Source organism: Carcharhinus amblyrhynchos, chromosome 12 (genome assembly GCF_965287045.1).
Source record: "Carcharhinus amblyrhynchos chromosome 12, sCarAmb.v2.hapA, whole genome shotgun sequence".
In the NCBI taxonomy this organism is placed as follows: domain Eukaryota; kingdom Metazoa; phylum Chordata; class Chondrichthyes; order Carcharhiniformes; family Carcharhinidae; genus Carcharhinus; species Carcharhinus amblyrhynchos.
In genome coordinates, this window is record NC_137335.1 from 34,528,734 (window position 1) to 34,551,923 (window position 23,190).

At 44.0% G+C, this 23,190-nt stretch overlaps 1 protein-coding gene across 1 annotated transcript in view; it reads right to left on the reverse strand.

Moving 5' to 3' along the window:
* LOC145350708 (chitin synthase chs-2-like) overlaps nucleotides 1-23,190 on the reverse strand; it is a 206,058-nt gene that overhangs the window by 120,633 nt on the left and 62,235 nt on the right. The window contains exons 5-6 of the mRNA XM_080199914.1: nucleotides 19,585-19,622; nucleotides 18,446-18,525 (exon numbers count right to left, since the gene is read on the reverse strand). Coding sequence (XP_080056040.1) covers nucleotides 18,446-18,525; nucleotides 19,585-19,622 — 118 coding nt within the window. The remainder of the gene's footprint in view (nucleotides 1-18,445; nucleotides 18,526-19,584; nucleotides 19,623-23,190) is intronic.

The following is a 23,190-nucleotide window of genomic DNA, read 5'->3' on the forward strand; positions in this document are numbered from 1 at the left end:
CCCAGTCCTAACCCCACTGCAGGCCATCCACCCCACCCCAACCCTGATGGCCAGTCCCAATCGTTGGCCTCATTCTCTCTGTCACTCAGTCTGAGTGTAGAGTTGTAGTGCAAACCCCCATCCCCACCATTCACCCCTCAGAGGCCCCGCCTCCATTAGGCCTTGCCCCATTATGCCACACCCCTTTGACAATGCCTGATGTCCAGTCAACAGTGCCAAGGGGACCCCTGGGCATTGGCACTTTTCCCATGGGCAGGGCCAGGTGGCAGGTATTCCCCCCTGCTTACCCCAGATTCATGGGGGTTTCCATGGCCCCCTTTACTCCAGTGTGGTCCACTGCTAGTTCCCCGCACATGGGGAGCTATTGTAAACCCCGCTGGAGTGAAACAAGCCTGCGAAATGGCCTCCGCTTGAGTCTTCCAGCCAGCTGTGCTACAAAAGCAGTGCAGCGAGCTGGGAGGATAGCCCCTACAATGTTTTGGCTTCAGCTGTTTTGGTAGAGAATTTCAAGGGGTCACTACTCATTGGGTGAAGAAATTTCTCATCATCTCAGTCCTACCCTCTATCCTCAGTTTATGACCACTGGTTCTGGACTCCCCCGCCATCAGCAACATTTACCCTGTCTGGTTCTATTAGAATTTTATAGATTTCTATGAAATCGCCAATCATTCTTCAAAGCTCCAGAGAGTATAACCTTAATCAACTCAATCTCTCCACATACATCAGTTCCACCAACCCAGAATCAGTCTGGTAAAGTTTTGCTGCACCCCTCCACAGCAAGAACATCCTTCTTCCGATAAGGAGCCCAAAACTGCACACAATATTCCAGGTGTGGTCTCAACAAGGCTCTGTACAGAACGTTGGTTAGGCCGCATTTAGAGTACTGCGTCCAGTTCTGGTCGCCTTACTACCGGAAGGATATGGAGACTCTGGAGAGAGTGCAGAGGAGGTTTACCAGGATGTTGCCTGGTATGGAAGAACTGGGGTATGAGGAAAGATTTTCCCTTGAAAGATGCCAACTGAGGGGGGATCTAATAGAGGTATATAAGATTATGAAGGGTATAGATAGAGTAAACAGAGGTAAGCTATTTCCTATGATAGAGACACGTAGGACAAGGGGCCATGGACTTAAGATGAGGGGGGAGAGGTACAACACAGATATTAGAGGGAGGTTTTTCACACAGAGGGTAGTGGGGGTATGGAATGCTCTGCCAAGTAAGGTGGTGGAGGCAAACACGCTAGAGTCATTTAAGAGTAACTTAGACAGGCACATGACTGGGTTGGAGATGGGTGGATATAGGAGATTGTTTTAAATAAGGGTCATTAGCATTGGGGCGTCCCTGGTAATGTAAATGGGTATGGTAAGATAATAATGTTTTTTCTCTTTTCATTCACAGGTTTTAAGTCGGTCTACCTCGTGTCCAACAAGGGGCATACTCGCGATGGGTCGAACTGGGGCTGCTCTTGGTTGTTCGAGATTGGCCTAGTGCTTCATGTCGATAGTGTGCCTAAACTGGACCAGATACTGGGCAAGACGACAGCTCAGTGACTATCGCAGATTGCTGTGCAGACACATGGATTTGGGCCAGTGTCTGTGGGAGTTTGCGCATTCTCCCCGTGCTTGCGTGGGTTTTCTCCGGGTGCTCCGGTTTCCTCCCACACCCCAAAGATGTGCTGTTAGGCTGACTGGCAGGAATAAATTGTCCCTAAATCAGATTCCCTCAATCTGGATGGCCATAAAACATTAGGCAGGGGTCGTGGGTGGAGTAGGGGGACTGGTGGTGTTGAGATAGCGGCGCGGGCTCGTTGGGCCGAAGGGCCTGTTTCCCGGGCTGATTTTGTTCTTTGTTCTTTTGTTCTGTATAACTGCAGCAAGACAGGGATGCTCTTGCTCCTGTACTCAAATCTTCTCACTATGAAAGCCAACAAATCTATTGCCTTTTTCAGCACCTTCTGGACCTGCACGCTTACATTAAGTGACTTGTGTACAAGGACAAGGAGGTCCTGTTGCATACCTGCCTCTCTCAATCTATAGCCATTCAGATAATAAACTGTCTTCCTGTTTTTGCTACTAAAGTGGATCACCTCACATTTAACCACGTTATACTGCATCTGCCTTGCATTTACCCACTGAATCAACTAGTCCAAATCACACTGAAGCATCTCTGCAGCCTCCTCACTGCTCCCCTTCCCCCTCAACTTTAGATTATATGCAAATTAATTTAGTTCCTCATCTAAATCATGAATATAGAATCATCAGAATCCCTACTGTGCAGAATAAGGCCATTTGGCCCATTGAGCCTGCACTGACAACAATCTGACCTAGTCCCTATCCACATATTCACCCTGCTAATCCCCCTAATCTACACATCATGGGACACAAAAGGGCAATTTAGCATGGCCAATCAACCTAATCCACACATTTTCGGTTTGTGGGAGGAAATGGGAGCACCCAGAAGAAATCCATGCAGACACAGGAAGAATGTACAGACTCCGCATAACAGTGACCCAAGGCTGGAATTGAAGCTAGGTCCCTGGAGCTGTGAAGCAGCAGTGCTAACTACTGTGCCACCCAATACAGAATGTGAATAGCTGGGGTCCCAACACTAATCCCTCTGTTACTCACTTGTCACTGCCTGCCACTTGGAAAAAGACTCATTTATTCCTAATTTGTTTCTTGTCTGCCAAAAGTTTTCTATCCATCTTAATACACTACACGCAATCTCATGCATTTCAATTTTTCACACTAATCTCTTATTTGGGTCTTATTCGAAAGCCTTCTGAAAGCCCAAATAAACCATATTCACTGTCTTCCCTCAACAACTCTACTAGCTAGCTACATTCTCAAATAATTCCAGTAGATTTGTCAAAAATGATTTCCCTTTTGTAAATACATACTGACTCTGTTGAAGATGCCACTGTTTTCCAAGTGCTCTGCTATCAAATCTTTCATAATGGACTCTAGCATTTTCCCTACCACCAATGTCAGGCTGACTAGTCTATAATTCCCTGTTTTCTCTCTACCTCGCTATTTAAATAGTGGGGTTACATTAGTTACACTCCAATCCACAGGAACTGTTCCAGAGTCTATAGAATCTTAGGAGATGACCATCAATGCATCCAATATTTCGAGGACCAATTCCTTAAGTACTTTGTGATGTAGATTATTAGGCCCTGGGGACTTATTGACCTTCAGCCCCATCATTTTCCCCAACATTTCCCTATTAATACTAATTTTCTTCAGTTCCTCCCTCTCTCTAAACCGTGTGTTCCCCTAACATTTCTGGTACATTATTTGTAAAGTCAGAACCAAAGTATGTATTTAGTTAGTCAGCCACTTCTTTGTTAAACTCTCCAGTTTCTCTGCAAGGGAGTTACATTTGTCTTCACCAATATTTTTCTCTTCATATACCTATCGAAGCTTTTACACTCAGTTTTTATGTTCCCCTCAATCTTATTCTCGTACTCTACTTTTCCCTTTTTAATCAATCCTTTTATCCTCCTTTGCCGAATTCTAAACTACTCCCAATCTGCATGTCTGCTGTTTTCTCTGGCCAAGTTGTATGCTTCTTCCTAATACTATCTCTAATTTCCCTTGTAAGCCACGATTTGACCACCTTTCTCATTTTCCCAAGAATGAACAACTGTTGCAGTTCACTCATGCGCTCTTTGAATGTTTGCCATTGCCTATCCACCATCATCCCTTTAAGTAGCATTCGGCAATCCATCATAGCTACTCATGCCTCATACCATCGTAATTTCCCTTATTTACATTCAGAACCCTAGTGTCAGAATCAACTACATCACTCTCCATCCTGATGAAGAACTTGATCATATTATGGTTGCTCATCCCCAAGGGGCTTCACACAACTAGATTTGCCGATTATTCCTTTCTCATTACGTAATGCCTAGTGTAGGATGGTCATTCTCTAGTTGGTTCCTCAACATATTAATCCAGAAAATGATCCCGTACACACTCCACTATGGTACTGTTATGAATTTGATTTCATAGAATCCCTACAATGCAAAAGGAGGCCGTTCAGTTGATTAAGTTTGCACTGTCTTTCTGCAAGAGCACCTTACCTAGGTCCACCCCCTTGTCTATCCCCATAGCTCCATGCAATTGGCATGGCCAATCTGCCTAACGTACACATCTTTGCCCAATCTAGAAGCAAATTAACATCACCCATAATTATAGATGTTCCTTGATCACATGTATCTCTAACTCCTTGTTTAATGCCATAATCAACACCACCACTGCAGTTGGGGGTTTATATACAACGCCTACTAACTTTTTTTTTGCCCCTTGATGTTTTTCAGCTCTACCCATATAGATGTCACAGTGTAGGAGCTAATATCCATCCTCACTATTGCATTATTTTCCTCTTCAACCAGCAATGCAACTCCACTGCCTTTTCCTTTTCATCTATCCTTCCTAAATACTAAATACCTCTGGACATTCAGTTGCCATCCCTGGTAACCCTGCAGCCATGTCTCTATAATCCCAACTATATTAGACCCGTTTGCATCTATTTGCACTATTAATTCATCTGCTTTATTGTGAATGCTCCATGCATTAAGGCACAAAGCCTTGAGACTTGTCTTTTTGACATTCTTTGTCTTGTGAAGAGTGCTCACAGAAGGGCAGCACAGTGGCAGAGTGGTTAGCATTGCTGCCTCACAATGCTAGGGACCCAGGTTCAATTCCAGTCTTGGGTGACTGTCTGTGTAGAGTTTGCACATTCTCCCCATGTCTGTTTGCATATCCTGCCCTTGTCTGTTTCCTCTGGTTTCCATTCACATTCCAAGGATGTGCAGGTTAGGTGGATTGACCATGACAAATTGCTTCTTAGTGTACCAAGATGTGTAGAATAGGGGGATTAGTAAGGTTACAGAAATAGGGCAGGAGTGAGGGCCTGGGTACGATATGCTGTCAAGAGTGGGGTTAGACCCAATGGATAGAATGACTTCCTTCTGCGCTGTAAGGATTCTATCAACTTTGCCGGCTTGTGGAATAAAACCTGCAGCCTCGGAACAAGGTGAGGACGGCAGCGCCGGTAGCAGTGGCTCTGAGCCTGTTCATTGATTTCTAAACATTGAAATCCGCTCAGACTCAATCAAGCTGAATATCTCACAACTCTCAGTTCCACACCCACTGCTACAGGAGAAAGTAGACAGAAATTCTATATGACAGGAAAATAGCTTTCATTATTTTTTCTGAGCAGACAAAAATAGGCTTTGCAGATGCTATACATTGATGTTGAGATGTACTGACACCACAAAGGCTACTATTTGCTGAATAGGCAGTTGGCACGTGATGGCGTGTTAGTGAATGCCCACTATCCAATCAATTATCACAATGGGTTCAGTCTGCACCACTCCATTGTTTAAATCAATCTTTCAGCCACTGCACCAAACAAAAGCTTAGCTGCTCAGGGCTATCCACTGTACACCTGGCTGATGACTCCCCTCTGCAATCCAACCACTTGTATCAAGCACACATGTATTGGGATCTCTGCTCCAACAGGAAACATTACTGAGCCGATCATTGTGGTGCTGAAAGAAAAATTCCAGTGTCACAATCACTCTGGAAGGCATTGTTCAGTACTCCCAGAGTGGGTGTTTGTGGCGATTTGCTGCATCCTCCACAACCTGGCTATTGTGAGGACACAGCCCTTGCCTTAGTGGATTTCCTGACCATTTCAGGAGAAGGAAGAATAAGAAAAGGGCCAACAAAACATTCAATACTATAATAATCTTACCAAGGCCAGTCTTCCATCATCCTTCATTTATAATGTGTTCAAAGTGCCACTTAGAGGCTACAGAATACATGTCAGTCCCACAGTCTTTTGGCTGACAGTCTGAGTGGAACCAGCTGGTTTTAACCCCCTATCCTGCCAACTGCTGCTTTCCTATTGGGTGAGCCTCCATTCTCTTAATGCAGGAGCTCATATTCTACAAGGCCCACAGGGAGATCGGCTGACAATCCCCCATGGCCATCATAACATCCCTCCTCCCTCAACTCCATTTCTTCTCCAACACCTCTGCTATGGAAGGGCTGCTTCCACCGCTTATTAATCGCCTGGGGTCGACTGGAGACAGAACCAAATCAGGGGTGTGAAGCAGATTGGAGACCTTAATTTGCAAAGGGAGTACAGTAAAGGCACCGACTCTGATTCTTCTTGAGGTCTTGCTTCAGTCGGGGCACCAGTCTTTTCTGTTTCCATTTCAGAATCATTGCCCTTGTTACCCAGAGGGGAAAGTGTAGGGTGGCTTTTTGTCATGGTTTGATGCTGGCAGTGTTCATCACAGTGGCTGGTAATGAAGCCTGCACTGTCACAGACTCCCTGCTCCAGGGGTTGTCAAGGTGCTTCCTGACAATTTTACCCTGCTTTGGACCTGATAGAAAACGGGCCCCACTTTTTCTGTTATGAATCCAGGGACCCAACTCAGAACATCCCTAAAGTTCCTCATGTGGATGGGGTCGATGGTTTCAGACTTTGGTTCTTTCTGTCCTTGCAGAATCATTATTTTGCTTCTGGTTCTCTTGTTGGTACTCCACCATCCCCACAGATATGGGAACAGTAGGCTTAATCTTGTCCAAAGCCTCTGTCCCATTAACAATTCCATGGGGGCAATTCCTGTCATTATATGAGTAATTGTCCCGTAGTCAAAAAAAAGTGCAAGTTTGGTCTCTATGGACACTGCAGATTGCTTCTTCATGCCGAGGTTAAAAGTCTGCGCCACCCATTTGATGACAGGTGATAGGGTGCTCTCCTAATGTGTTTGATTCCACTGAAAATCATGAAAGTCAGAAACTTGGTGCTTGCAAAGGCAGTACCACTGTCAGAGACCAGGACTTACGGTATCCCGTGCATGCAGAATCTTAGTTGTCGTTTCTCAATGGTTGCATTTGAAGTGGTGGAGCAAATTAAATGTATTTCTGTCTATTTGGAGTGCATCTCAACCACAATTAAGAACATGGAACCCAAAAAAGGCCCAGCAAAATCCACATGCACACAAACCCAGGGCCGACCAGGCCTTCCCCATGGATGCAGGTAGGTTGAGCGGGGAGATTTTGCTTTTCTTGGCACAACTCACACTGTTTGACTAAGTTAGGAATGTCTGCATCAAGATTAAGGCACCTTATGTACTTCTGGTTAGCATTTTCACCTTTGAAATCCCAGGGTAGTCATGGCGTAATGCCATAAATATCAAGCGTCACCCTGGGTGAGGTTCAACTACATGGGATGGCCAGAAGATGATGCCATCCTCAACACTGAGCTCGTCTTTATTCATCAAGTAGTGTTTCATTTCGCCTAAGGGCTGTCCTCTGAATCCCCCATATAGTATTATATATTTTAAATTAGATAGGACCAGGTCGTTTTTATTCTAGTCCTTGTCATCATGGCCTGTTTCACAGTCGGTAATAAAGGCAGGTTTATAGACAACAGCAGACAACTCAGCACATCTACTTTGGTTATCCACCTTTGTACCAATAATAGGAAGACTTGAATGAGTGTAAATTGAGAGAGGCCGCAGCTGGAGTACTGTGTGCAGTTTTGGTCCCCATATTTGCGAAAGGATATACTGGCCTTGGAGGGAGTACAGAGAAGGTTCACCAGGTTGATACCGGAGATGAGGGAGTTAGCTTATGAACAGAGATTGAACAGACTGGGCCTGTACTCGTTAGAGTTTAGGAGGCTGAGGGGGGATCTTATAGAGACGTACAAGATAATGAAGGGGCTAGATAGGGTAGAGGTAAAGAGATTCTTCCCGCTTAGTAAGGATAGCAGAACTAGAGGGCACAGCCTCAAAATAAGGGGAGGGCAGTTTAGAACAGAGTTGAGGAGGAACTTCTTCACTCAAAGGGTGGTGAATCTCTGGAATTCTCTGCCCATTGACGTGGTGGAGGCTACCTCGTTGAATATATTTAAGTCACAGGTAGATAGATTTCTGATAGACAGGAGAATTAAGGGTTATGGGGAGAAAGCTGGAAAGTGGAACTGATTCACTTCAGATCAGCCATGATCTTATTGAATGGCAGGGCAGGCTCGAAGGGCTAGATGGCCTACTCCTGCTCCTATTTCTTATGTTCTTATGTAGATGGATACTCAGCGAGACTTTGGTGTCCTCATGCATCAGTCGCTGAATGTAAGTGCATAGGTACAGCAGGCAGTAAAGAAGATAAATGGTATGTTTGCCTTCACAGTGAGAGGATTTGAGTATGGGGATGGAGATGTTTTGCTGCAATTTTATAGGGCATTGTGGGGCCACACCTAGAGTATTGTGAGCAGTTTTGGTGTCCTTATCTGAGGAAGGTTGTCCTTGCTACAGAAGGAGTACAGCAAAGGTTTATCAGGCTGATTCCTGGGATGGCAGGTCTGTTGAACAAGGAGAGACTAAGTCGATTATGATTATATTCACTGGAGTTTAGAAGAGGGAGAGGGAATCTCGTAGAAACATGTAAAATTCTAACAGGGTAGATTCCAAAAGAATATTCCTAATGGTGGTGCTGTCCAGAACTAGGGGTCATAGTTTGAGGATGAGGTAAACCTTTTAGAACTGAGGTGAAGACAAATTTCTTCACCCAGATGGTGGCGAATGTGTGGAATTCCCTATCACAGCATGTAGTTGAGGCCAAAACGTTGTCTGATTTCAAAAATAAATTAGACTAGCTCTAGGGGCTAAAAGGATCAAGGGTTAAGGAGGGATCAGGATATTCAATTCAATGATCAGTCATGATCAAAATGAATGACTCAGCAGGCTCAAAGGGCCAAATGGCCTACCCCTACTTCTAGTTACTATATTGTTATCAGCGTTAGCTATCCAGGTCCTAAGGCAATTCTGTAGGAGGTATTTGTAAGCTGCCAGTAACAAGGCCCAACTCTATATCCAGACAGGGGCAATGGGGGGGTATTGCCTTGTTTTCTTTAAAAATTCCCAGCGATGGTTTATGATCGGTTGTTATGGTGAAACGTCAACCATAGATGTATTGATGAATAAACCTCCATGATAATTCACTAGCCCCAGGAAGAATTTCAATTCCGTAGGGTTCACTTGAGTTTATGCCTCCTTATGTCACCTTGCCATCCATCCATTAGCCCAAATAGGCTACGGCACTTGCTTGGAAGGCAATTTTCCCTTTTCAGGCATATCCCAATCTAGGAGAATTGCCATAAGGCCTCTTCCAGTTGGCTAGGTGCTCACGTTCCTAAGGTCCTGTGACAACCCATCATTCAGGTACACCGCTCCCTGAGGTAATCTTTGAAGTATGTTCTCCATGACCTGTTGAAAAATGGTACATGGAGATGAAGCCCCACAGGGCAGTGTACTTGTATGGGCCTTTGTGTGTATTAATTGTCACATACTTTTGGGAAGGCTCATTTAATTCAAGCTGGAAATACACATACTTCACGTCCATCTTCGAAAATGTGTACAAGTCTTCAATAGGTGATGGGTTATCTGTCAAGTTTAGAAACCCTATCGACAGTAAGGTTATAGTCTCCACAAAGTTGTATCAACTTATCTGGCTTAAGGACAGGAACTACTGGTGTGGCCCACTCTATGAATTGTACAATTGTGAATATGCCTAGATTTTCCTGGTGTTCCAGTTCTGGCTCTACTTTTTCCAATAGTGATCATGGAATTAGTCTCGCTCTAAAATACATAGGAGTAGCATTGGCCTTGAGTAGATCTCAGCTTTGGCTCCCCTTATTTTTCCAAGTCCTTCCTGGAAAACTTCAGAGTATTTATTGATGACTTCCTACAATCCCCCTGCGCCAGTCTGAAGATCTCTAGCCAGTTCAGTCTGATATAGAACATAGAACACTACAGCACAAACAGGCCCTTCGGCCCACTAGTTACGCCGATCACTTCTATACTTACTAAGCCATAGACCTATCTATAACCCCCAATCCCATTAGATCCCATATACTCATCCAGAAGTCTTTTAAAAGACCCCAGCGAGTTCGCCTCCACCACCACCGACGGCAGCCGATTCCATTCACTCACCATCCTCTGAGTGAAAAACTTACCCCTAACATCTCCTCTGTACTTGCTTCCCTGCACCTTAAATCTGTGTCCTCTCATAGCGACCATTTCAGCCCTGGGAAATAGCCTCTGAGAATCCACCCTATCTATTCCTCTCAACATCTTATAAACCTCTATCAGGTTGCCTCTCAGCCTTCGTCTCTCCAGGGAGAAGAGTCCCAGCTCCCTCAACCTATCTTCATAAGGCATGCCTCCCAATCCAGGCAACATTCTTGTAAATCTCCTCTGCACCCTTTCAATAGCTTCCACATCCTTCCTATAGTGAGGCGACCAGAACTGCGTACAGTACTCCAAGTGGGGTCTGACAAGGGTCTTATAAAGTTGCAGCATTACCTCCCGACTCCTAAACTCAATCCCTCAATTAATGAAGGCCAGTACACCATACGCCTTCTTGACCACATCCTCCACCTGCGAGGCCGATTTAAGAGTCCTATGGACCCGGATCCCAAGATCCCTCTGCTCTTCAACACAGCTAAGACTCCTACCCTTGATATTGTATTCCTTCATCCCATTGGTCCTGCCAAAATGGACCACTACACATTTATCTGCATTGAAGTCCATCTGCCACTTCTCCGCCTAGTCTTGCATCCTATCTATGTCCTGCTGCAACTTCTGACATCCCTCCAGACCATCCACAACACCACCAACCTTCGTATTGTCTGCGAACTTACTAACCCATCCCTCCACTTCCTCATCCAGGTCATTTATGAAAATGACAAACAGCAAGGGTGCTAGAACAGATCCCTGGGGCACTCCACTGGTGACCAACCTCCATGCAGAAAAAGACCCATCCACAACCATTCTCTGCCTTCTGCAGGCAAGCCAGTTCTGGATCCACAAGGCCAAAGCCTGGTTATTTGGTGGTTATTTTCCAGACGTCGCTGGATTCCGGGGAAGTGCCGGAAGTTTGGAAAACGGCTAATGTTACACTGTTGTTTAAGAAGGGTGCCAGGCAAAAGGCAGGGAATTATAGGCCGGTTAGTTTAACGTCTGTGGTAGGTAAAATGTTAGAATCCGTCATTAAGGAGGAAATTGCGAGGCATCTTGAAGGGAATTGCTTGATAGGGCAGACGCAACACGGTTTCATTAAAGGGAAGTCGTGTCTGACAAATTTACTGGAGTTCTATGAGGATGTGTCTAGGGCAGTGGATAGAGGAGAGCCGGTGGATGTGGTCTTTCTGGATTTTCAGAAGGCGTTTGACAAGGTACCTCACAAGAGGTTATTGCAGAAGGTCAGGGGACATGGAGTTGGGGGTAGGGTGTTAGCGTGGATAGAGGATTGGTTGTCAAATAGGAGGCAGAGAGTGGGGGTCAATGGGTGCTATTCGGATTGGCGGTTGGTGACTAGTGGGGTGCCCCAGGGGTCGGTGCTGGGGCCTCAGCTATTTACCATTTATATAGATGATCTGGAGGAGGGAACCGAGTGTAGGGTGTCGAAATTTGCTGATGACACCAAGACTGGGGGAAAGGCAAATTGTGCGGAGGGTGTGGAGAGTCTGCAGAAGGATCTAGGTAGGCTGGGCGAATGGGCCAGGAAATGGCAAATGGAATTTAATGTTGGCAAGTGTGAGGTGGTCCACTTTGGTAGGAAGAATGGTAGGAAGGACTATTACTTACGGGGCGAAAAACTGCAGCAGGCAACGGTGCAGAGGGACCTCGGGGTCCTTGTGCATGAGTCGCAAAAACCCAGCTTGCAGGTGCAGCAGGTGGTCAGGAAGGCGAATGGGATGCTGGCCTTCATAGCGAGGGGGATTGAATATAAAAGTAGGGAGGTCTTGCTGCGGCTGTATAGGGCATTGGTGAGGCCGCAGCTGGAGTACTGTGTGCAGTTTTGGGCGCCGCACCTGCGCAAGGATATTTTGGCCTTGGAGGGAGTGCAGAGGAGGTTTACTAGGCTGATACTGGAGTTGAGGGGGTTGAGCTATGAGAAGAGGCTGAATAAACTAGGCTTGTACTCGTTAGAGTTTAGAAGAATGAGGGGAGATCTCATTGAGACGTATAAGATGATGAATGGGATGGATAGGATAGAGGTGGAGAGACTCTTCCCGCTCAAAAAAGACAGTAGGACTAGGGGGCACAGCCTCAAGATAAAGGGGAGGCGGTTTAGAACGGAGTTGAGGAGGAACTTCTTCACTCAAAGGGTGGTGAATCTCTGGAATTCTCTGCCCGTTGAAGTGGTGGAGGCTGCCTCGCTAAATATTTTTAAGAAGCGGGTTGATGGGTTCTTGATAAGAGAGGGGATTAAGGGTTATGGGGAGAGGGCGGGAAAGTGGAACTGAGCCACGACAGATCAGCCATGATCTTATTGAATGGTGGGGCAGGCTCGAAGGGCTGGATGGCCTACTCCTGCTCCTATTTCTTATGTTCTTATGTTCTTAAGCCCCCTGGATCCCATGCCCTCTCACCTTCTCAAGAAGTCTTGCATGGGGGACCTTATCAAACGCCTTGCTGAAGTCCATGTAAACCACATCTACCACTCTTCCTTCGTCAATGTGCTCAGTCACATTCTCAAAGAACTCAACTAGGCTCGTAAGGCACGATCTGCCCTTGACAAAACCATGTTGACTATTTCTGATCATTCTAAACTTCTCCAAATGCTCATAAATCTTGTCCCTCAGAAGCCTCTCCATCAACTTACCAACCACTGAGGTCAGACTCACCGGTCGGTAATTTCCCGGGCTATCCCCGTTCCCCTTCTTGAAAACAGGAACCACATCCGCAATCCTCCAATCCTCCAGAACCTCTCCTGTCTCCATCGACGACGCAAAGATCATCGCCAGGGGCTCTGCAATCACTTCCCTCACCTCCCACTGTAACCTGGGGTACATCCCATCCAGTCCCGGTGACTTGTCTATCTTGATAGAGTTTAAAAGTTCTAACACATCCTCTTCCTTAACATCCACATACTCAATCTTTGCAGACTGCCGCAAACCTGTAGTACAACCTCCCAGATCACTTTCCACCATGAATACCGAGGCAAAGTAGTCATTAAGCACCTCTGCCATTTCTTCCGGTTCCACCCATACTTTTCCCCCTTCACCTTTTATAGGTCCTATCCCTTCTCTTCTCATCCTTTTACTTTTCACATATTTGTAGAAGGCCTTGGGATTCTCCTTAATCTTACCTGCCAAGGCCTTCTCATGACCCCTTCTGGCTCTCCTAATTTCCTTTTTAAGCTCCTTTCTACAAGCCTTATACTCCTCTCGATCCTTAACATCTCCTAGCTCTCTGAACCTTTTATACACCGTTCCTTTCTTCCTGACTAGGTTCACCACAACCTTCGTGCACCACGGTTCCCGCGCCCTACCAAAACCTCCTTGTCTCCATATGTTGGAGCCAATCTCTCCATATGAAGTTAGATCCTCGTCCCCATACAATGATGAGTAAAAGTCAAGCTGCTGCCTATCACAAGGGTTGCTGTGGTGGCCTTTGTCTGCAATTGTTCCCCCATGTAGGTGGCCAGCTGACCTTTGTGTTTTCTAAGTTCAGGAGCTAAATACCAGCCCAGAAGCAATTATAAGTCTTAGTCCCGTCTCCATTTCCATTTACTAACAACTTCATCGTTATGGGGCAACCTTTGTCATGGAGATATGATTTAATTGTATTGTCTTTGTTCCTGATTGTGGACCTACCTGCAAGATATGTTTTGGTCCAAGCCTTGGCCTTTTACTGAAATAGTACACGTTTTGACTGCCCCTCTATTTTTGTCTCAATTGTGGTGTTCTACAGCACTTGCAAAAGTCCACCATCTGGCATCTACAATCTTCTGAAAAGTAAAGTTTATTTATTCGTCACAAGTAAGGCTTACAGTAACACTGCAATGAAGTCACTGAAATTTCCCTTGTTGCCACATTCGGGAATGTCTGTTCCAATTATCTGCTCAGGTCAATGCACCTAAGCAGCATGTATTTCAGGCTATGGGAGGAAACACACACAGACAATGGGGAGAACGTGCAAATTCTACACAAACAGTGGCCCAAGCTGGGAATCAAACCCAGGTCCCTGGAATTGTGAGGCAGCAGTGCTAACCCACTGTGTCACCGTGCTGCAGACAAATATGCTCCCTAGGTATCTTAAGGCTGTTCTTGCCCTCCCCTGAATGTCTGGTGATGCAACTTGGACTCCACCGTTGTAAAGGACTCTGAGATATTGATACCATTGCTCTCAGTTGAGAGATGGACATTGCATGAAGCTCTTCTCCCAAACAGAGGACACTGCTCTCTGACATCCCCTGTAGTTCTTGAGCTCCTTTCTCTGCATTCTCCAATGATACAGTTATCTCAAAGCTCTTCTTTAGATCCAAATTTGATTCTACCAATACTTTTTTTGGACTGTCATATTGTTAATTCCACAGACTACTCTATTTCGCAATATGTTGCTCATGCATGGCCCAAATTCACAGTTCTCTGTCAATTCGTGACTGAAATTTGGTGACAGATTCCCCGTGGGTTCACCCACCATATTAAAGTGGTATAACTGGAGTATTATGGAGGGCCTGATTTTACCATGGCGTTGCAACTGTTTTCGGGCACAAAAACTTGGTAAAATCAGGCATGAGGTGAGTAGTGTGATCCTTGCCCGCCTGCACATACTGGTTCCCCCTTTACCAAGGCTCAAAAATGGCTGCGGTCAGGACCGCACCCAAAACAGGCGCGATGTCCATTTAAATGCATTTGCATGCATTTACATTGACTCAATGCGCTGCACGCCCAATTTTACTGGCACGTCCCCCTTTACTACCACATTCGCCCATCCAGAACTGATGCAAAACAGACATGCTCCATAGGAGTCCAATTCGGGCGCTCCAGTTAGTGAGGAGGTAAATGCCTAGCATCTGACGGTTCTCTGGTTGAGATTGGTGGGAGGGAAGGGGGCTCTGCTGCCACTCTGCCTGAGATCAGTGGGTGGGGGAAGGGGGCTCCACTGCCACTCTACCTGAGATCGGTGAGGGGGGAAGAGAACTCTGCTGCCACTCTGCTTGAGATTGGCGAGGGGTAAGGAGTCCACTGACACTCAGCCTGAGATTGGTGGGGGAGAAAGAGTGGGAGGGGTCCACGATCGGTCTGGCTGGCAGGGAGATGGGGAATAAGGGGGTCAATAATATTGTGCGGGCGGAGCAATGTCTGTGGGGGCCGGGGGAGGCACTATCCAGCCCAGGAAGGATGTGGCAGGGGATCAGCATTCCATCATTATTTTTTTCTGTACACATGCAGGAGGAGGTACCAATGAGAGCTGCAGGGTTTCAGGCACATTCAGCCCTGCCCACAGGTTTCTGCAGCACAATTCGGAATTGCTGATATTTTTGCAGAGAGAGTGCATATGGGAGCACCTCAGAACGGGTCTAAAAGTCTGATCTGAAACACTCCCGGTTTTAAGTCCACCCAGCACTTAGAATTAAAATGGTACAATAGGGCCCTGAAGGTTTCAGGTCATAATATCATTTAACCAAGTCCACCAGTTCATTAAAGGTTTTGGAGGTAGCGGGGCACCCGGGTAGGTCAGGCTTTTTATTACACTGAAGCTTGAAACCCTGCACGCCATCATAGGGAACACTTTCTGCTTCTCAACCCCCTCAATATTTGGAGGTCTGAAAAATGTAACACATGAGCTCTTCATTTTGGGTCCAATCTTCTAGGCTTGCATTTGAGAGCTAAACTGGATAGCCCAGGATCACAAGCAAAGAGGCCCTGGTGCACAATTAAACTTGTTAGCTGTCACACTGGCAGAATATGAACTTTGAGCTGCCTGCTCACTTCAACGATTTCAGCAAACAGGCATGCTGAACTCTCCACTGGCCCACTGGACATTTCATCAGAGGCCAACAGTATGAATGGGTGGCATCATTTCAAGCTAGGCTACACTGCTTAAATCTCGCGTGCACCTGTTAAAAGGAGGTGGAGGGGAGGGGAGAGGGACAGCTAGATGGCATTATGGTTTGATAAGCTGCTAGAACTTGAAAATCTCACTTGGCAAACATGGCACAACATGGGAGAGAGTGGAATAGGGGTTTTTCAAATACTATGGTGGAGGCCTTGGCCAAAGAGGTTGAAAGGAAGAAAGGTGGCCTTGATCTGCACTGGGTAGGCAGCTCCAAGATACATGCTGGGGAGACAGTGAAAACAGATGGTCATGGAGGAGTCATGCAAGGAGCTAAGTCCCAAAAGGCCAGGATTCAGTGGTACAAGAGATTCATTGACCTCATGAGTAATTAAGGTTAGGGAATGCAATTTAAAACGCCAAAACCAGCCTCATGCCCAAAGGTTTGCAGAGAACTTACAGGTCACCCTTACCAACATTGAAATGATAGCCAAATTCATCAGCACACCTTTGCAAACAACCATACTGTATAATGATGACAGATGTTGCAGCTCGAGCAGAAACCACCCAATGTCTGTCCTGCCAGCAGGTTAAGACAGTAAACATCATGGCCGCAGATTAAATTATGCAAAGGATTGCACAGCGCACAGGAGGATTGCAATCTGTCCTCCAGCTAGAAACTTGGAGGCATCACCCCACGATAGTGGCAATGGCTTAATAAAGCACAAAACAGCTGTTTTCCCTCAAGATGACAACATTTGCCCTCCCACACCAGCAACTCTGTCAGTACCTTTTTTTGGTACCAGTTGGTTCAAACTGATGCCATTCATGCTGAGGTGGGGCAATCCTCAGTGAGGCCATCTTGACCCAGGGCTACTTGATGTCATCCTCCATGGCCAACTCCATGGCCCTCTATTGGAAGTCAGCAACTTCTGCACACCAGCTGCAGGCACTGTGTCGAAGAACTAGGACAAGCAAAGACCTAACAAGGCAGGTATTAAGGGACTTCAGAAGGGTGAACAGTTTATATTCATATGCAATATGACTTGAATTCATTGATCATTTTGATTTGGAATGGTTATTTGTGATGGCTTTTAGTTTTGCCTTGTAGTCCAGCAGATACAGTGACAAGAGAAGATAAATTATAGAGCCATTGGTGAATGAGGAGTTGTGTTTGCTGCTGATAGTATTGCACTGGGATGAGTCCTTCATGGACAACTGAAGCAGAAAGAAGTTGCCTATGTCTAGGTTGTTTCTCTCTTTTTTTAATGCCCTGGTTCTTTAGCTGTGCCCCTATCTTTAGTGACGAAGGTTGTTCCCTCATGTCTGCAAGGCTGTGCATTATATGGCAGACCACAGTGACTAGGGTCACCCACTATGCCAAGCAGTGCAAGGCTCCTCCAGAGCAGTTCAGGCAGCAGCTGCATTTTTCCAGTACACCAATGGTCTGCTCCACCACATTTCATGTGACAGCATGATTTTCATTGTAGGCATGCTGTGCTTTGGTGTCATCAACCATGTCATGACCAGATAGTCTTTGTCACTCAGTGGCTATCCTTTGGCTTGCTGTAGTAGCTCAAAAGCAGTTGGAACACCAGAGTGCTAAATGAGGACATTATGACTACTGCCAAGGCACTGGGAGGCACTGACCTCATGATTCATTCTCTATGGTAATGCGCCAGCTGAACATTGAGGGAGTGCTGCTTTTAGGTAGCTGATGGGGTTGGAGAAAGTTGCAAATTTTGTTGTGGGATCCTTACCAAAGTGCAGACATCTCACACGTGGTTCCACACTGAAGTTCAGGTCGGAGAATTGTTCCCTGAATCCATTGGGTAGATATAGTCTCCTCCTCCTCCTTCCAGCAGCTTGTTCCTTCCCCAAGTAATGCTATCATTCGGGGGTTGTCTACTGGTGCACACATATCTGGGAGCAGCTGATTTGTGCAGAAGTGAGTAAAAGCTCCATGATCTGCCATACCACTCCCTGTAGATTTTGCAACTTTAAACAACTATAGAAAGCAGCAAGCATTAATAGAGTTGAAGCAACAGCAAGACAGAATCAACCAGCAAATAATTTATATATAGCTGATGATTTCATTAAATAGCACTGGTAAGGGTCCTACTAACTGCTAAAAATATGTTCCCTTGTATAAGATTGGCTGGAGAGTTCATGCTGACTGATATCCTCAACTGCCTACACATTCACTGGCTATACATTGTGTTCACATAACACCCTCATCACATGGCTTCAGGCACAATTGGCCCCAAAAGTGTGCACAAGCACCACAAATTCCAATGTTGAGGTCTCAGGAGACTCAATGCCCAAAGAATGGCCATCAATGATTCCAATCTAATTTTCTGATTAAAACAGTGTAATTTTGTTATTAATTGTTGTAAACAATTATCAGAAATCACCAGTTCTCAACATTTATCTGAAGTTTTGTGGAATTTAAAGCAATACAAAGTTATAATTAAGAATTTCTCCAAAGGCTTTTTTTTTCAACATTGGTGTTCTGATTTAGAAATGACAGGTTAATATTTTGTATTGCAGTGCATGCAAGGAACATTTTTCCTACCCTCTTCATGATGCTTTGCAGTCTGTTCTTCAAACCTTTATTGATAACTGTCATGGCATCAGTACGAGGTTTGGGGACAACTGAAAATAGAAGAAAAAACTGGTTGAGTTCATATATTGTTGAATAATTCATGGTTTCTTTTTCAGTACTGAGAAAATGGGCATGTGATTGCCTCCCAGGACTGCAACGTTATGGTTTCTGGCCCATTATGTAGCCAATAGCTTCAACTTTGTGACTTCTATTCTCAGATCTCAATCATTTTGCACCAATTTCAGGTATAGAATCAGGTCCAAGGACTTCTTGGCATTGATCACATGTTAAAATTGTTAAATTCAAGTGTCTATGTAGTTAAATTGAAAATAGCCTCATTAGCATATGCTAATAATACTGAGAGTGAGGTTATTTGCCAACTTGACTATGTTAAAGCTCATGTCAACTCCGAAGAGTAAGTTACAGGTGGCCAAAAGCAATAGAAATAAAGTGCAATCACCATTCTGTCAAAATCAGCAAGTTGTAGCTGGTTCAATTTTCTTTCCACACAATACAAACTCAACCATTCTTGTGAACAAAAACATCCCCCAGAGAGTTTGACAAACTTTGTAGAGCTAAGAGTGGGAAGAACATGGCGATGAAATCATTCAAACGTGAGGACAAGAATTTTAAAAAGTGTAAAATCAAAATTCAGTCTGTGTTTTCAGTGCCATCAGCAGAGTAAAACGTTCTCATGAAAGAACGGCATAGATAGTGCAAGTATTGCGTGCCTGATTCTCTATAAATGTTCCTCAAGTTAGTAAACTTAGAAATTCAGAATTCTAAGCCATAGTATCACGCAGGAAGACAGAAACAGTGGTGTGTGATACTTTGCTACTGTATGCAGTATTTAGTGATTGACATATGGGACAGCTAGATCAGTAATGCTCCTGCCATTTGGTTGTATTTTACAAGACTGTGACAGATTTGTTGCTTCTGCAAGGACAGGTCATATTTTAATGATTATAATAAACAAAAACTTGTCACAGGTGCATGATTAGAAATCAATTACAATCACTATTTTGTCAAACAAACTGTCAAAAGAGGAAAGTCTATATATATTTCAACAGTATCATGAATAAGCAATTTAAATATAGTAAAATACATACCATGCTGAAACAACTTTGTTACTTCTAGCATATACGGTCTGCAAAATGAAAATGTGATTCAAGTTAAATGAAGAATCTTAATGACATAACAGCCAAGCACTAACCTAAGATTGAGTTGTAGGTGACACCATGAATCACAATAATGAAGCTTGTTTGTAACTCTCATGAAAACATAACACTGCAACCTATGAACCTGTTTGGTAGAATTAGCAGCAGAAAAAGTCAACCCTGACTGTGACTTCAGGTTGTAGTCAAGGGAGCTATAGGTACTAACTGGTAAAAAGTAAGTTCAAGGCCTCCTTCAGGAAACCTATATTTTACACAAAGTGATTAATAAAATCATGGACTCCCTACAGTACAGAAGAAACCATTTGGTCCATCAAATCTGCATCATAGCACCCTATAATAGTTAGTTAAGGGATCAGAGGCAAAATCTCTGGTATTATTATGATAGGAAGACATATTTCTGTTGAAAAGGAAACTAGATAGTTGAAACAGCCTCCCCCATCAATATTTTACTTTGCAATGATACTTTGTGGAACCTCATTGTTGAAAAACAATTTTACAAATTTTTATTGTAACAAATGTCCCCCCCATATTATCTGACACTTCATTACAGTCACATGAGAAAACACAATAACCCGAATCCCTTGAAGAACTAATGCAGTAATTCTCTGGTGTTTCAAATCCACTCACTGGGCTTTTGTTACAAATGTCATCTCCTGCATTTCCTGAAAACAGCTTTCAACATGCAGACCAATGATCAGGACAATAAAGTAACATTAGAATAAGAAACTGAAAATGCCAGGGAGGAAACAGCGGTATAAACAATGCAGCAAGTAAGGCTGGTATGTTACCGTTTAACTCTAGATACCCTTCAAGGACTGTCACAACTTTACCATCGCCTCATGGGACAAAGCTTATCAATAATTTTGCCTAAAATCTCCAGCCTACAATTTCATAATTAGTCCTTCAGTCTAATCTATTGTAATCTTGAGACTATGCTGGACACGCATAGGACACTTGCTAGACTTCAGCTGGAGTAGTGTGCATTGTTCTGGGCATCGCACTATAGGAAGGATGTGAACTTATTGGAGGGAGGTTTATAAGAATGGTTCCAAGGATGAGTTCTTCAGTTATGAGGATAGATTGGAGAGGTGGGGATTGTTCTCCTTGGAAAGGAGAAAGCCACGAGATTTGATAGAGATATTCAAAATCATAAATGGCCTGGATGAAACTAGACAGGGAGAAACTAGTCCTGCTCGTAAAAGGATCAAGACCAAGAGGGCATAGATCTTAACTGATTTGTAAAATAGCAAATGTGATGTGAGAAAAAATGTTTTCACATGCCATGTTGGTGTCCATACCTGTGCCAGAATAGTCCTTCAGATTCACCAACCAACATGCAGAACAAAATGACAAGGTCCTCATTTTACAAATTTTCATCTCAATTTATGAGATGTAGGGGTAAAAGTCTGATAGTCCCTGCAAACAGGCGTGATTGTGCAGCACAATTAGCCTGTTCCCATGGAGCTATATGGGCAAGACACAGATGTCACATTGCATGATAATTATTATTATTGGATGTGATAATTATTACTGGATGTGTTGCTAAACAGATGAACACTTCAGCACGGATGAGTTTTGTGAGGCTAGTGTCTCTTGAAGCTAGCCCACATTCTTGCTTCAGCAGGGACTGGAAATGCTGGCAAAAGAGTTGCTGGGCATAAGATACCTTGAAAAATATTAGTTTAATGAGGGCTTCAAAGATGCATTGTCTGATGGCCGATGTTTGAGCTTCCATCACACCACAAATAGAAGCCATCCAAGGTCTGAACTCTGCAGTGGAAGCTCAAATTGAGGGAGCAAAACCTCAACTTGCTGCAGGCTTGGACTGCTGTCAAGGAACTTTCAGAGTTTTACTCCAGCAGTCCAGCATGCTTTGCTCTACGGGACTGCATGGCAGATTACTGAGGCCCCACCCTTGGAGAGTGGCAGCAGTGAAGCATGAATCTCTCTCGAGATGATATTTGTCCTCCCACCATACCACTTTCTCAGTACCCTTTCCATCATGCCCATGACGATTCCCACTCTTTTTGGGGAATTGGAAAATCCAGGTATTGTTTAAAACAGACAAATTAACTGAACAAGCCCTGCGGTTATGATAATTAATTAAAGAATTAGTGACAGTATGGTGTTAGTCTAGTACTCTTGTATAAGGGAGTCATGACTTCAATGATCGTTTGACTTCAGGTTGAAATATTTCTCTCGTTTGTTGGGGAGTTCAATATCTTTCCTGCTGATGTCAGGTGACCTTTGATTTTATTACAGTAATATCACAATAAGGTAATGAGCAATTAAAGTTAATAGAAATATTGTTGTTATTTTGGAATATCAACCTTTAATAAAGTAGGTTTTGGGCATCATTACTGATCAAGGTACAAGTGCAATGAAACTTGTGGCCATTTGAGAAGTGTTCTTTCTCAAATTTCCTCTCATTCATTATTGCCAAATACAAAATCTATCAAAAACCAAAGCAATCAGGTAGCATTTTAATAGATAATTTTAAAAACATTCCTGGGCATAATTAAGACTGGTAAAGGTGCAGTTCAACACAGTGAAAATGAGTTTATTACAAAATTAGTGTTTTAAGTCACAATGTCAATCACTAGCCGTGAGTAATCTAATTTTAAATGACTAAAATTAGCCTTTAAAAGTACTTAGAATTGCTTGCTAGATATATTGGAGTACAGTGGTCAGTTTCTCAGAAAGTTTAAAAGAATGTTCAAAAAACTTTCAAAATATTAGTATTCTTGTGCTCTGAAGAAATAGCTTAATTACTAGACCTCCTTGAAGGCCAATAAATGAGTGGCGTTAATGGAAATTCCCAACGGTGATTGATACTTCCTGGGGTGAGACCTTTTCAAGAAATAAAAGACAGCGCAAGCTTGTTTTACTCTGAGCATACTTCCCATTTAAAACATCTTCTGCACGTGCTAATCTTAGATAAAGCAGTCTAGTGAAAGACACTCAGTCTCTTACTACAGGTTTCTGTTTCTTTTCACAGATGTTTCAATTACTTTTATTCATTCCTTACAGGGTACAATGTTTTAATGTGGACTGAAATTTCCAGCCCTTTGTGGGATCATATGGTCCTGCAATGGTGATCCTTGTCCCTGTGGCATATTTCCCAGCGGCAGATAGTGTGGGGCACATAAAACTTCATAGACATCAATGGGAGTGGAAGATCCTGCCACCAGCTGCTTCCGCCACCAGGAAATACATCATGAGGAGGGCTGAAAATCCCATCAAAAGATTCTACAGTCATTCTTCAGACATACTTTGTTGGGAGTTTCTATTCCTGTTTTCCAACTAAATGACTCCAGGAGAATTGTACAATACTGTATGCTTTAACTAATTAGAAAACAGAACAGTGGATGTATTTTTAAGCCCTTTACACATACACAATATGAGAATAGTGGATAGTGTCTCAAGTAAACTTGATATGTATAACAGGCGTGAGGCATGAATCAGCAAGTTGTAGAATAGTTAATTTAACACTAGTAGAGGCATCATTGTTTTACCCTTACCAAATTACATATAATT